Below are 14,652 nucleotides of genomic sequence, written 5' to 3' on the forward strand. Positions count from 1 at the left end.
ACTATATAGATTGTAGCTCTATTATTTGTTGTAATTATGTGTTCCAAAAACAATCAACTGTTTATTCTTTCAACTGCCAGTTTAATTTGCCTAAGGTATCTCTCTGCTTAGGACAATAAGCCATCTGTTTTGTTGTTAAACAGCCTCTGGTTGTCAAGTTTTTGTTATGATTAACTGTAATCTTGCCTTGCAGGTGGTACTGTGAAGGAAAGGAGCTTGAAAACTCACCAGACATTCACATTATCCAGTCAGGAGATCTGCACTCATTGATTATAGTTGAAGCTTTTGAAGAAGACACCGGACGTTATTCTTGCTTTGCTTCAAACATCTATGGGACAGACTCAACTTCTGCAGAGATATACATAGAAGGTAACATTACAAATCTTTGCAAAATGAAACTGATCATAAATCTTTAAAAATAGAAATATGTGTTTTATATACTAGCACTAAATTTACTGGTTTGCTGCACAGCTGACTAGCAGAAAGTCAACAATTCCAGTCTATTAATACATTTTATCATTTTCTCTCTGAAAGTTCTTTTATATAGGTATTCTTATTGCTCTTTAAATACATTTTTACTAAGCCTTGAGCCTGTAACGAACTCAGATCCAAGACCTCTTGCAGATCTCATTGTAAGATCAGGGACTAAAAGTGCTGAGATTGTGATACCTCTCTATAGTTCTTTTCTGTAGCTCCACTAGAAAAAAGAAAACTCAACCTAAGTGTCTAATTCCCCATCAATCTGTTTTTCTTGCACTTGTTGCACAAACATTTGAGGAATATGATAGTTCTGGCAATAATTATTATTTCAACATGGAAAACTGAAATATAGCCTGAGATTCACCTGTTATCCCCAACCTGTAGCTGTATACAAACAAGTCCAACACATACTTTGATCCTTATATCTGCATATAATATGTACTGTAAATGAAACTGAATGTATTTGTTTTCTCAGATTTAAGGCTCTTTCTCTCATGTTTTCCATCCTTATGTTCCAAAAACAACCCATTTAGCTAAAAGTGGGTTCTGTCTATCACGGCTGGGTTTTTACACTGGACCCATTATCATAGTAGCCGGAGTGCCTCACAAATTTTAAAAGAAATTCAGAGGATCTTGGTTTCTCTCTCTCTTTCCAGACTCTAAGCAGAAGGATGTTTATTTTATATTTTTGTTAAGAGTGTGTGTTTATTGTGAGTTATATGACCTAACTTAATTTGGCACTATTCCCCTCCTAACTGGTCAGTAGCTGTTGGTGCCAAAAACTATTAACTGGCTAAACACTGGCTGTAACACTACTACCGAGAATAAAGAAATCTCAGTACTAGGCAACTCTTGTATTTTAGCTCATGTAGGGCAAAATTACCTTCTACACTTTTCCATTTACACTTTTGCTTGGTTTCAGTCTTGTCAGCCACATTTTGGATAAAAATGGGAAAACAAAATAAAATTGTGCAAAAATAATGCAGTTTAATATTTGTGGTTGCACGGGAGAGAACAGGGAAGCCTGCAACCAAGCAGACAGTGACCCTTTATTGGGTTCTGATTGGTTAAAGATGTCTCACCTTGGGATCTACATCTTTATGTAGATAGAATGAGGGTCACCTAACTAGAGCCTTTTCATTGTTTATGGGAATGAAGAGGAACCTCTTTGTTGCATCTGTAAACTTAATTGCTCTTCAGTTGATTCAGGCCCTGAATTAACAAAGGACTCTTATAAGCTTAGTTTCTTTTTAATGGCTCATCCCAATGCTTTTCTCAACTCTATCCTAAGGGTCAAAGGCAAAGTTTAAGCCTTGTTACCCCAATTTCATTTATGATTTCAGTCTCATAAAATGTAATAGAATAACAACATTATTCAATTTTTTCAGTCATTTTAATTGTAAACATATATTTCCATCGGTGTATTCTCTTATTTTTATATAATGGAAAGACAGTTTTCAATTATTTATCTTACTACTACAAATAAACTGCCTGCATGGCATATTGATGACCTAGCAAGTTTTATAACTAATCCTGTCATGACATTATTTTATGGTTAGTCAGTTTCCACGGGTTGTTCTTAAGCAACATCTAATTCTGTGCAACCTTCAGATACTCTTTGTTAATTTAAATTGTTTATGGATTTCATGCAAATGACCATAAAAGACAAATTTAAGCAGCCAGACAACCTTCTCCTGACTTAGGAAAAAGCTAATAGGAAATCATTACATTTTTAAAAATTGCTCTGGAATGGGAATATGGATTTTAATATACATTTTGTTATCTATGTGGAGTAAAGTTTTTCCTTGTATCTATTTGATTCCAAAATACAAAATTTAAATTGTAAGAGTGTTTATGGGATATATATATATGTACCTTCTACTTGGTTTGGCAATATAATATTACATTGCCAAACCTAGCAAAACCTGCTGTGGTTCCATTTTCTATGTATTTTGTACATACTACTGTATTTAGGGTCAAATTTGTGAGATCCTTACTCTTGCTAATGAGTATCTTACACCATGACCACTCCCATTAAACTCAATGAGACTGTTTGTTGAGGAAGGTACTACCCAATATAAAGGTATCACAAACCATCCTTTAATGATATTCTCTCTCTGTTTCTGCAATTTGCCAATGAAGAGACAAATCATGAGAAGTGCTGAATACCTGCAACACCCACTTAAAACAATGGGAGTTGTGGGTACTCAGCAGGTGCTTACTACCTCTCCAAATTTGGGTCACAATCTGCTTTTATAAAAGACAACTGGAATTGGATAGGAGACACTGCTAAGTGAAGACATTCACTACTAGGCACCTCAAAGAAAAAAAAAAACAGATTCTGACCACAGGGAAAGCAGAGTCAGATATTGTCTTGAATACCAGGCCACTGGCAAATGGAGCTATGATTTCTCTTACCAAAACAGTGCTGAATGGGCAGTGGCTGGAGGAGGAACCAATAACCCAAAGAATACTAGATGTGGTTACAGGTCCCTGATGTTTTTGTGATAGTAATACCAAATGTCTAAGTATAAGCGCTTATTTGACCACACAATACTTCCAAAGACATATGCCACAGAGCATAGAACAGTCAAAAGATTTAGATATTAGTGACATTTTAAGGAGGAATTGTGGGGCATCCAGCCAGACAGTCACTTTAGATGATGTTTTCCTCACTTGAATCCATACCATTTCAAATCTGTATTGGCCCAAGATTTATCATTAGTAGTGTTGCATTTAATTCAGGATACAGTGTTGCTTTTAATTCAGTATACTGCATTACTTCATTTTTACTGCACATAATCTTTTGGTTTGTTTTAACTTTATAATCCTAATTTTAAAAGTCTATATAAGAAATCCTAATATTGGAGGTTTGCATACTTACTAGACAAATTGCTGAAAATTTAGATTCCATGTGAAATGTTTTTGCCCTTCCATAGGTGCCTCCTCTTCTGAATCTGAAGGTGAAATTAGCACAGAAGAAATGGATCAGTAAGTGTTGCTTGCGTTAAGATATTCCAAAAATTTTACTGTAAAAAAAAAAGTAGGTGTGTGATTAAGTTTTTAAAATATGTTTAACCTCTAAAATATAAAATGGGAGAATTTGTGGTTGTTTAAGTGAGCAGTTTCCCTTCTTCAAAGTGGTAGGTGCACAGATCCTCAGTGTGGGTCACCACCTGTTTTTAACCATAAAGTACAGAATCAAAAGTTGACTGGATGCTTGACAAGAGACTACCCCCCACCTTCCAGGGACTCCCCTCAGTTTCAAGATGCTTCCAAAGCTAGCTCCTCTGGACTTTGAAACAAAAAAACCAATCTCTCGTTCTGCATCAGCACCTTGCAAAAATAATACTCAACAAGAAAAATTTAACTACTGCAGAGAACTGTAACCGTAAGTTTAAAAGATCCCCCTCCTATCCCGTCAAAGAAGGGAAAAAATGTCAGATAAACAACCACAAATTCTCCAATTCTAAGTCCATAGAGCCTCAGTGTGTGATATTCTCAACAGTGACAAAATTTCTAGGGAAGGAACAAAATAATGTCACTGAGAGAAAGGATTCCTCTAATCTATGAAATCACTGCAGCATGCAAGACTTGCCAATCAACATCTGCATCAGCTGAATACTGAGTATTTCTTGTAAAACTTGGTAAATGTATAAAGGGATGACCATGTTGTAGCTTTACAGATTTTATCATAAGAGACCTCCCTTTCTCATTTCATGATGCCACCACCACTTGTACTAAGTGAGCTCTGGTGCCCACTGGAGGTTTGAATTGTTTTGCTCTGTATGCGTCAGCAATGCACCAGCATATCCACTGTGAGATTGATGATTCCGATGCCTTAGTACTTTTTTTTTTTTTTTGATGAAATAAGACCAGTAAGGCTGTTTTTCTTATGCAGTTCTTTTCAGACAAAACTTTAAAGCTCTCCTTACATTCAGCTAATGCCATAGCTTCTCCTTTGGATGAGACGGATGTGGACAGAAAGAAGGCAATGAGATCTCTTGTACTTAATGAAAAATCAAATCTACTTTTGGAATAAAGATGGGATCCATTTTCAAAACCATCTTATCTTTGTGAAACTTGCAGCAGGATGGATCAACTGACAAAGCTCCCTACTCTGACACCCTTCTTGCCAAAGTGATAGCGATCAAAAAGGTCATTTTGACAGTCAAGTAATACAATGAAACTGATTTCATAGGTTCAAAGGGCGCCTGCATTAAGGTATCGAGCAGCACAATGTTCAAATCCCAAGACAAAGCTCTCTGCGCCTTAGGGAGATGCAATAGCTGAACTACTGTAATGAAGCACTGAGATTGTTGAAGATGACTCTTTCAGAAATTTACTATATATCTATGCTGTTGCAACATTTGGATCAGTGACTGAGTCACTTGAGCGGGACCCTCCTTGGATGGGACTCGGATGTTGCCCAGGAAGGGGTATACCTATATCTTCTTCTGCCTGCGAGGGTTCATTATAAAGTAAAATTATGAACATAAGCTAAAATTATGACTGAAATGTGTTTATCAGACTAGTCTGGGGAGTGGGTAAACCTGTTCCTCAAAGACAAAGGACAAGCTGATGCCTCTAGCCAGGTGTCATCAAAGTTGATTGGCAGTCACTTGTCAAGAGGCCATTCTTTGGCAATGAAGAGGGACAGGAATAGGTTAAGCTGCATTTTAAAAAACAACATGGAACCTCTTTCACCACAAGACTCCGTGTCTCCGTCCTTACAGTGGGAAGGAACTTTATCTAGGAATAACTCCAGGAAAATGCAGGAACTTTGCTGAATTAGTGAGGCATTATGTCCAGTGTTGGAATTTGCATTGCAGGAAGATTTGTTTCTCCCCTTTCAGACTTAGCCTTGGACCATTTGCTTTTGCAGTAGTCCTGCCTTCTGTACTTAGAGGAGTAGTCATGAAAACGATATGTAGACCGTAATAAAACCAGCTATTCCTTTTCCCAGATTTGGAGTTAAGAGGGTTCTGTAAGGTCTTTTTTAATTTATCGGAGGATTCCACCATCATTTTGTCAAACGACTCCCCACATAAGCAACTTCCTGAATATTTTGAAGCCCCTAACATGATTTCAGCCTGTATATTCCTTTCCAGGCTTGTAATGAGAGGTGCCATCTGGTCACCACAGCAGAGGCCAAGGTATGTGCTGAAAACATCAAAGCATCCCTGGTTGCATCAACTTTGAATGCTGAAACCACTGAGATTTTCTTTAACTCCAAACCTAACTGCAATGATTTCTTAGCCTTTTTTTGGCAGTTTGGCTGCCAAATTGTCAAAGCCAGTACTGCTCTTGCAAAATGTATTGCTGCAGCAGAAGACCATAGAGAGGAACATGTAGCCTCAAATGACTCAGGCTGGCTTGGTTCATGAATCTTCCTCGAATTTTGGAATTGACATGAAGCTAGAGCCGAGCAAATAATTGATTTTTCAGCTTGGTAACTAAACCAACTTTTTTGTTTGTTTGTTTAGTTTCTGCTTTGGGTGTTTTTTAAACCCTCTATTTCTGTTGTTCTTGTTTGTGTTTTTTAAATAAGTCTAGCTGAATTTCAAAATGAAATGTCATTTCAAAACAAAAAGTCAAAACATTTTGTTTCCAAAACGTTGAAATAAAACATTCAGACTTTTTTTTTTAAATCGTTTGTTTTAGCTGAAACTATTAACTGAATTTGACCAATCAACTGCATTTTTTTGGCAAATAAAATTATTTGAAAAATTTTGCTCTGCTCTACCAAAAGCCCTACATGAAATCAGGAGAGTTCCACCAGTCTTCAAGTTTCATAATGGAAGTTATGCACAGCACTAGCAATGGCTTTTCTAAGGGTCTCATTCCTAACAGTTCTTCTCTTTTGCAAGATTATTAGAGGATGCCTCCAGGTCTGTCAACTATTTTCCTGCTCTTAAAGAGATGGGAAAACATCACCTGATTGTTGTCTCCAGCTTGCTTGCTTCAGTTAGATTTTGAAGCCATGTACTGCAGTCCTGTATTTCTTGGTAAAGAGAATGCTGCTCTGAGTTAGTAGCTAGATGTCCCCAAAGAACAGGCTTATGTTGGATTAGATGTAGGATAACCAGAATTTCCTTTTCTTGCTACTTAGCTTCCATGTCATCACATGAAGTTGAATACTCTATATTTAAAGGAAATGAATACTACATCATCTGCTAAAAACGTAACTCTCACCTTTGCAAATGAGAAACCAATGTTTCCTGAAGCTGTATACTCAGTTTGCAGCAGTGTTTTTTCAGACTCTTGAGACTGGCTTCCCTGGGAAGGTTCTAATACCTTCCAGAGGAGGCGCACATATGGCCCAAAGAAAATGAAAAAGAAGACTGTTTGTTTTAATCATTTTTACTTAGCACTAAAAAATAAAACAGAACCAGCTATCATATTCAGCTGAATTATAAATGGAAATGACATAGCAGAAATTAAAAAAAAATTACATCTATAAAATGTGCTACCAAAATTCTTAGTATTTTTGTCAAAGTGAAGCTATTCCTGCTGTTCTTTTTTAAGAACCAGATTATTTATTCTGTGTCATAGTAGACAACAACATTTCTGTTAGACTCTGAGGGCCAGATCCTCACATGTGCCTAAGGAGCATTGAGTACAATTGAGGAAGGATTGTTATGCATCCCTTGTTCCTAAGTTGGGTCTGTGCTGGTCCAATCCCCCACTATTGACTGGAGCAGTTTTAGAGTCACAAAACTGGTTAATCCATGCTGGTTTTTATAATATACTGCAAAACTAAATCAGCCACCTGAGTAGTATATGGCAAACTTATGCAGCAAAATTATTAGCTCCACATATATATTCCCACGTGAATTGACTTTATCACATTGATTTAGATGAGACCTAAAGTTAATATTAAAATGAAGTTTTTATAGTATTGTAATACTGTGTATATTATGGGAGCCTAGTTAATCAGAGAGAACATCTATGCAATACTATCCTCTACTCATAAAAGCACACTGCTCATTTTTAGAAAATTTTGTTTGTTTAAATATTTCACAGAGTCCAGAAACCAACTGACATCTCTTTGAATGCACCATCTCCTGCTACTAACACTACAACCACTCATCAAGAGACACCAAAGGTGCCATCTACTGTGGGTCAGCCAGTTTATCAGGTACAGGAAATAATATTCTATATGATCTATTTAAGAAAAATCTTTTTTTAAAATATACAGCTCCATTTTTACACATGATGTGCCTGTCTGATAGACTTATAGCTCTGAACCTCATGATGATACATGGTTGCATGCACACATAGATGTCATGACTGATAGCTAACCATATAACATACGGCAGAGTGAGTGGAGCCTCTTGCTCCCAGAGCATAGGCATCGGAAGCGCCGGGAAAGTGGTGGGTTTCGGAGCCAGAGCCCAAACGTCTAAACAGCCTTTTTTAGCTCCATAACGCGAGACCGAGTCTGTAGACCTGGGGTCTGAGATTTGCTGTCATGGGTTTTTAAATGCAGCATAGCCATACCCTATGACTATGAGGCAGTGAGCAAAAGGAGCAGCTGCACCATCTCAGCCAGTAGAGGGAATCCATGCACACTCTACCAGGTCAGACATTCCATGTAGTAAAGGGCAGTTGCATATGTAGGTCAGTTCATTAGCGTCTTCACATTACAGACTGATTTGTTCACATTCAGTAGTGACAGACATAGCATGTAATGTAGCCTCTTTTTTCCTGATGGGACTCATTGCAATTAATTTTAATTCAGTGCACCTGCTATGATTTGTGTTAAAGTGGTTTCTATAATTATTTTATATTTTAATATTCCTGTTTAGAGTTTTCTAATTTATCTTAGCTTATAATTCTTCTCCTTTGTGAAGGAAGGCAGAATATTTGCCTTTAAGAGTAAACTATTTCCCTCTGTAAAGGAAACCGCTAGCCATAAGCAGATATGACTGAATTCTTGATGAGCAACTTCCTTAAAATGTTATGTTGAAGCCTATTTGCCTACTCTTTGCCAAGAGTGTAAATGAGCTATTTATTTGCCTGGACTTTACTGTACATATAGTTAGTGGTGTATTGTATTGTACCTATATAATATTTAGGAAAGGTATGAAATACATTGGCAAAAATTATTTGTACAACAAATTTTTACAATATTTTATGGCTTGATGGGCTAACAAAATAGTGCACCAAATTCAGCTCTCACTTATATTAGGGTATAGTTGAATTAACTCCTTTAAAGCAGAGTTACTGTGGATGTACACTACTGTAACTGAGAGCTGAATTTCTTCCAGGAAGTTAAATGAAAAAAATAATGGCAATTACACAATGGAATTGTGGTAGCAATAGCACAAATTAAAGATATCCATTTAACTGGATATCTTAGGTCCATTAGGAAGGAGTAAAATGGATAATAGCAAAGGTGTTAGACACAGTAGGTACAAGCCCTCCTTTGTTAAATTCTCTACACCTTAATTATCTTTTCCATTTTCTTATGTGAAATCATATAGATGAGGCATGCTCTCAAGAGACAAAGTGCTGTCCATCAGTTCTGATTGACAAGGGAACTGGCATTTCATTCTGTGACACTATACCAGTACAGAGACGAGGATGTTTCTAAGGATATTCAAACTAGTTTTCACTCACCCATCTTTTCTTGGAAAATAATCTCTTACCATTCCCCCCACACATGGATTCTCAGGACTTAATTGCTCATCAGCTTTTTTCTCCTACAGACTTTGAGGGCCACATTTTCAGAAGTGGCCTTTCATTTTGTACTTTTATACTTGCATTAAACAAAAATTGAGTAGTTAGGTGTGCAAATGTCCAGTTGGCAAACAAAATGCAGAAATTTTGCTCCCATGGTTGCATATACAATTTACTTCAGCAAAATTAGAGGCCATCTGAAAATGTGCTATCAAAATAAGATTAGCTTGTGATTTCTGTAAGTCATTTTCACCTCAGAGGCTCAGTTTAGTTAACCAAAGGCTCTCCATCATAGTTATTAGCACATCTCACTTACAAAAACTGAAAGGTTTATACATCTGCATAAGAAGTCTGTATATAGTAGCAAGTTACTGTGAAACAAATAGCCATCTTGGGCCAGATTTGGGCACTCAAAGATGCAGGTAGTTTCCAGGTGGGATTTACAAAAGCCCACCTAATGCCTACTTGTATCTTTAAGCACTTGAATACCTTTAAAAATCTGGCCCCTTATGTACAAAAAGCCTCTCTGTGATGCTTTCCAGGGATACCCAGGGTGGTGAGGCCCCTCACTACCACCTGCCCTTAGCATGAGGATGTCTTGTCAGCTCCCTGATTCTTGCTCTCCTTGTTAGCAATAGGCACACATTAACCCTCAAGGCCTCCAAGCCTCCCTCAGGCCTGCTTAGCCCACAATCCACTGAATACTCCCTGAACTTATAGATTCTCTACTCTCAAAGGAATAGTACACATCAGCTTACTAGCTGTGACTCAGGATCACCACTCTGCTTAACACATAGTATTTAGATATATTTATAGTGAAAACAAGATTACATTTATTATCAAAGAACAAAGATTCAAATTATAGTAAGTAAAAATATTGGAAACAAATGGATACATATAAAACAAAATCATAACATGCTTTCTAGAGCCTAAACTTAACTCATAAGACATTCCTTAGTCTCATATAGTATGACTTACCCCAAATCCTTTTCCCAGTGTTTTCAACCAGGATGGCTGAGATCTTCCTTTCATAAGATCAAGCACATTGGCATTTTCTCTGCCCAGACTGAAGGATGCCCAGTGTACCTCTATACCCCTAGTTACACCCCTAAAAGTTCATTATCTTTACTTGTAAACAGGATAACCCCGCTGTTGTTTTTTCCTCCAGCATTCGCAATCTATTCATTAGCATTTGAATTAATATGCAAGTAGACTTCCATTGTAAAATACACAATACACAATGGTCAGCCAGGGAGATAAATATCTCCCATCTCCTGCCTGGAGAAGTCTGACTCATTGCATGCTAGCTCTGTGTGACCTGCCTTTACCTACAAGACCTTAAGGACATAATGTTCAGTATATGTACATAACTGATTACACATTATCTGCAGATATATTTCACAATAATTATGATGACGAATGTGACACATGCTTTCAGTAGAGACCTTACATGACCCTTTTTGGTGAACCCAGGGGATACCTCTAACCCTATGTTCCCCTGTGCCCTCTCTGCCAGTGGCCATCAAGTGGTCCTTGGGTCACACTCCTCACTCTTAAATTCCGATGAACTAAAAATCTTGAGGGAGTTCTGATTGTACTACCCTGGGGATCCTGCTATATTGATCAGCCCTCTATCAGACATTTTCAAGATATCAGTCAACACAGATTTTAGATGTCTATATAAAAATGAGGTCTGCTGAACCATGGTAAATTTCTCCATTTCCTGGAATTAAGCTGGTAACTTCAAACCTGATGCTAAATCACTGAACTAATGGGAATTTGCTGTTGACTTCAACTAGAACAGGACTGATCCTCTGAGTGAACCCAGTTTTGACAGCATTGCCTAGGGCATGCAAGCAAGTCCATCAGTTGTCTAAACAGAAAAAGTCATCAGTTTCAGTTTTGTTGGCTTGTAAGAAACTGCTTTTGAAATTTGAAAGCCTCCTCTCTCTGGTGAAACTGAAAATTTAATTATATTGATTTTGGGCTATTTCTGCTCCCCCAGAAAGGAATTGTATAACAAGCTCTGGTCAGCAAGTTATGCAATGTAAATTAGAAAAACTCTGACAGCAGCATGATATTTTCATTTTGATTCCACTCACCCATCTGAGTAAGGTCAGTGGGGAGGTATTTCACCTCTGAAATCTGTTTGCTTTGGCAGATGAAGGCCACATGTATGATTTAAATTTCTAAGAATTAACACCCCCTAAGTATTTTATAAATCGGAATGCTCATTTAAAAAGAGCCTACCTCTCAGGCAGCCTACATGGATTTGCCTTGCTGAAGTACCCATGGCAGATACAATACCTGTAATGAAAAATTCAGTCCCCCTTTCTAGTTAGTAAAACAACTCTTTTTAAAAAGTTTAATGGTATACAGGCAACAGCATATCCAGGAAGATTACTATCATTATCAGTCTTCTACAGAGCAACTTCTGTTCTCCAGTTTAAATATCCTGGTCTGGATCCTCAACCCCATTGTTTCTCATACCACATTCTAGGTAATGCCATGAAAGAACTCATGACTGTAAAACTAAACAGGCTTTTTATTATGAAAATTATTTACAGAAATGCAACTGTAGCTATCATTTTAGTCATGTGCACACAAACTGGCTTCCTTGTACCTAGGGTTGCCAAATTTCTATTTGCAGAAAACCTAATGCCCTTGCCACATCCCCTGCCATGCCCCTTCTCTGAGGCCCTGCGCCCCAGTCACTCCATCGTCCCTCCCTCCATCAGTCGCTCTCCCCCACCCTCGCTCATTTTCACATGACTGGGGTAGGGGGTTGGGATGCGAGAGCTCCAACTGGGGATGCGGGCTCTGGGGTGGGGCCGGCGATGAGGAGTTTGGAGTGCAGGAGGGGGCTCAGGGCTGGGGGTTGGGGCCAAAGTTTGGAGTCTGGGAGGGGGCTCCAGGCTGGGGCAGGATATTGGGATGTGGGAGGGGGTACAGGCTCTAGGCAGGGGGTGTGGGCTCCAAAGTGGGGCCAGAAATGAGGGGGTTAGGGTGCGGGAGGGGACTCCGGGCTGGGGCCGAGGGGTTCAGATTGCAGGAGGAGGCTCAGGGCTGGAGCAGGGGGTTGGGGCATGAGAAGATGTTTGGGGTGTGGGCTCTGGGCAGTGCTTACCTCAGGCGGCTCCCGGGAAGCTGCCGGCATGTCCGGCTCCTAGGCAGAGGCACGGCCAGGCGGCTCTGCAGTCTGCGCACTGCCCCTGAGTGGAAGCACCACCCCCACAGCTCCCATTGGCCGGGAACTGCAGAGCCGGCACTGGGGGGGAAAGGGGGAAGCAGAGCTCCCCTTGCTGCCCCTAAGCCTAGGAAACAGAGGGAGATGCCAGATGCTTTCTGGGAGCCACGCGGAGCTAGGCAGGCACCCTGCCTGGCTCCACTGTGGGTGGCCAAATGAACTTTTAATGGCCTGGTCAGCAGTGGAGCTGCCATGGTCCCTTTTCAACAGGCCTTCTGGTCAAAAAACAGATGCCTGACAACCCTACTCGTACTTCCTCCAAACTCTTCCCTCCTGCAACTTGTGCTCTTCCTTGCAAGTTCTATGCAGTTTGCTACCCCCACTAAATCTACTTTGTGACATTCCAGTAACACAAAACACATTTAACATAAAGCACAGCAACATAAAGCTTGTTACAATTCAGCCTGCTAAGGATTCCCCTTTTCATGCTGATTTAAAGCCTGTGTAGCCACCTCCCTTTGTAGAACAATTTTATTAAGGAAAACCAAATGTGTTTTGCGTTTCTTCAGTACACAATACCTGAATGTTTTTTCAATTTATAGTTTATTAACAAGAAATTCAGGCAAACACTTCTCCAATTTCTTTTGTTCTTTGTTCCATTTTTACTTAGTAAAGAACCTCTGTATTTATTTGATTAGAAATCATGGGGGCTTCTTGCCTATCATACAGCCATTTTATAAGGTGGGCTGTAGTTGTAACTACAGTGAGCAATGATTTATCTACATTTATTTAATTTTGCTTCTGCTAAGTGATACAAGTAAATGGGTTGTTCAATAAGTAAAACTAAAGTCTTCAAATTTAGTAAAAGTGCTTAACAAATTTAGAAAGAAAACTCCTGGTGGAATCAGGGCCGGATTAAGGTTATGAGGGGCATAAGGCTAATGGGAGTGAAGGGCCTAAGTATGAATTACATATTGCAAAAAAAAATTATGAAGTCATCAAACATTTATCTACATACATATTTACATATTATTTATTTATGTAAAATTAACAAGTTTATTCTACTCTCACTACATTCAATTCTTCAAACAGATACTTCTGAGTAAGAGGTAGGATGAGGGATGCTACACTGTCCTTCTCTTAGGCCTCCTTCCTCCTAGGTAGTGGAGTGCTCATCTATATGAGGATGCACACTGCAACATTCCCCATCCTGCTCACCTCTTTCAACCTTGTGCTTCTACCCTCAGCTTTCCACATGGCACAGTGCAAAGCCAAGCCCTGCAGGTGTTTCTCCCAAGCTCTGGACTCTACACCACATCCCTATCTCACTCTGACTGCAGTCTCGGAGGCAGCCAGCTTTTACTATGTACAAGAAAACCATGCAGGTGTAAAATCCACTGAAGTAGAGGAAGTAGTAGTGGGAAAATTACATTAGGTGGCATTGTATTTTAGGCTGTCTTGCTCTGAAAGTGCCTCCCAGTGTTGCACTGACTGAGGACAATGAATTACTGTTTTGACATTGAACCCAAATATTATTTGTGGGATGATACCCAGTTTGTGTAGTTAATCTCCAGTGATTCACCCCGTCAGGCCATTCTGTCACCAAGCTCTTCCACAATTAGAATCATAGAACAGAATCATAGGACTGGAAGGGACCTTGAGAGGTCATCTAGTCTGGTCCCCTGCAATCATGGCAGGACTAAGTATTATCTATTCTAGAATGTGTGATCAGCAGCTCTGACATGAGGTTTTTTAAGCATGAGTTCTGTGTGCACCAGCCCCTTACTGTTTGCATTTGTTTGTTTTAAACTTTCTGAAAGAAAAAGGTAACAGCTAGAAGGGACATAGATCTTTAGATGGTTGCCCAGTCATAATATTTAGCACTTCTGTGCTATGTTAGCTCTTCAAAATCACTGTAAAAACATTAAACAAACTTAATCTAAAGGCTTTCAGATTTTGAATGACTAGGAGTTGACAAAACAGAGCTATTCCTTGTTGTGTTCTCTGCCCCCCTGAACAAAAGACTTCACTGAAAATTAGCATCTTAAAAGGACTATTTCAAAAGAACAGTCCAACCAAGGCTGCTGTAGTGACACCCTTGTTACATCAGGTCTGGTGTTTGTTTAAGACTGGTGTTCCTGTTTCATTTGCATGTGTAAATCAAGCAGACCTTGCTTATTTTTTCCTTAAACTGCTCAGAGTTTAGGGGAGGAAAGTGAATGAGATTCTGCTTATACCAGATGTGAAAAAGCAGAAGGCACCAAAATCTATTCTTGTGCAAAAATCGGTTCTCCCTGAAG

General features: G+C 39.0%; 1 protein-coding gene across 4 annotated transcripts in view; it reads left to right on the plus strand.

The window, feature by feature from the left end:
• Window positions 1-14,652, plus strand: part of MYPN (myopalladin) — a 134,260-nt gene that overhangs the window by 63,576 nt on the left and 56,032 nt on the right. For all 4 annotated transcript variants that reach the window (XM_054035201.1, XM_054035203.1, XM_054035202.1 and 1 more), the window contains 3 exons: window positions 194-369; window positions 3,420-3,471; window positions 7,507-7,621. In XM_054035201.1, the coding sequence (XP_053891176.1) occupies window positions 194-369; window positions 3,420-3,471; window positions 7,507-7,621 (343 nt within the window). The remainder of the gene's footprint in view (window positions 1-193; window positions 370-3,419; window positions 3,472-7,506; window positions 7,622-14,652) is intronic.

The sequence above is a fragment of the Malaclemys terrapin genome, chromosome 7 (genome assembly GCF_027887155.1).
Source record: "Malaclemys terrapin pileata isolate rMalTer1 chromosome 7, rMalTer1.hap1, whole genome shotgun sequence".
Taxonomy (NCBI): Eukaryota; Metazoa; Chordata; order Testudines; family Emydidae; genus Malaclemys; species Malaclemys terrapin.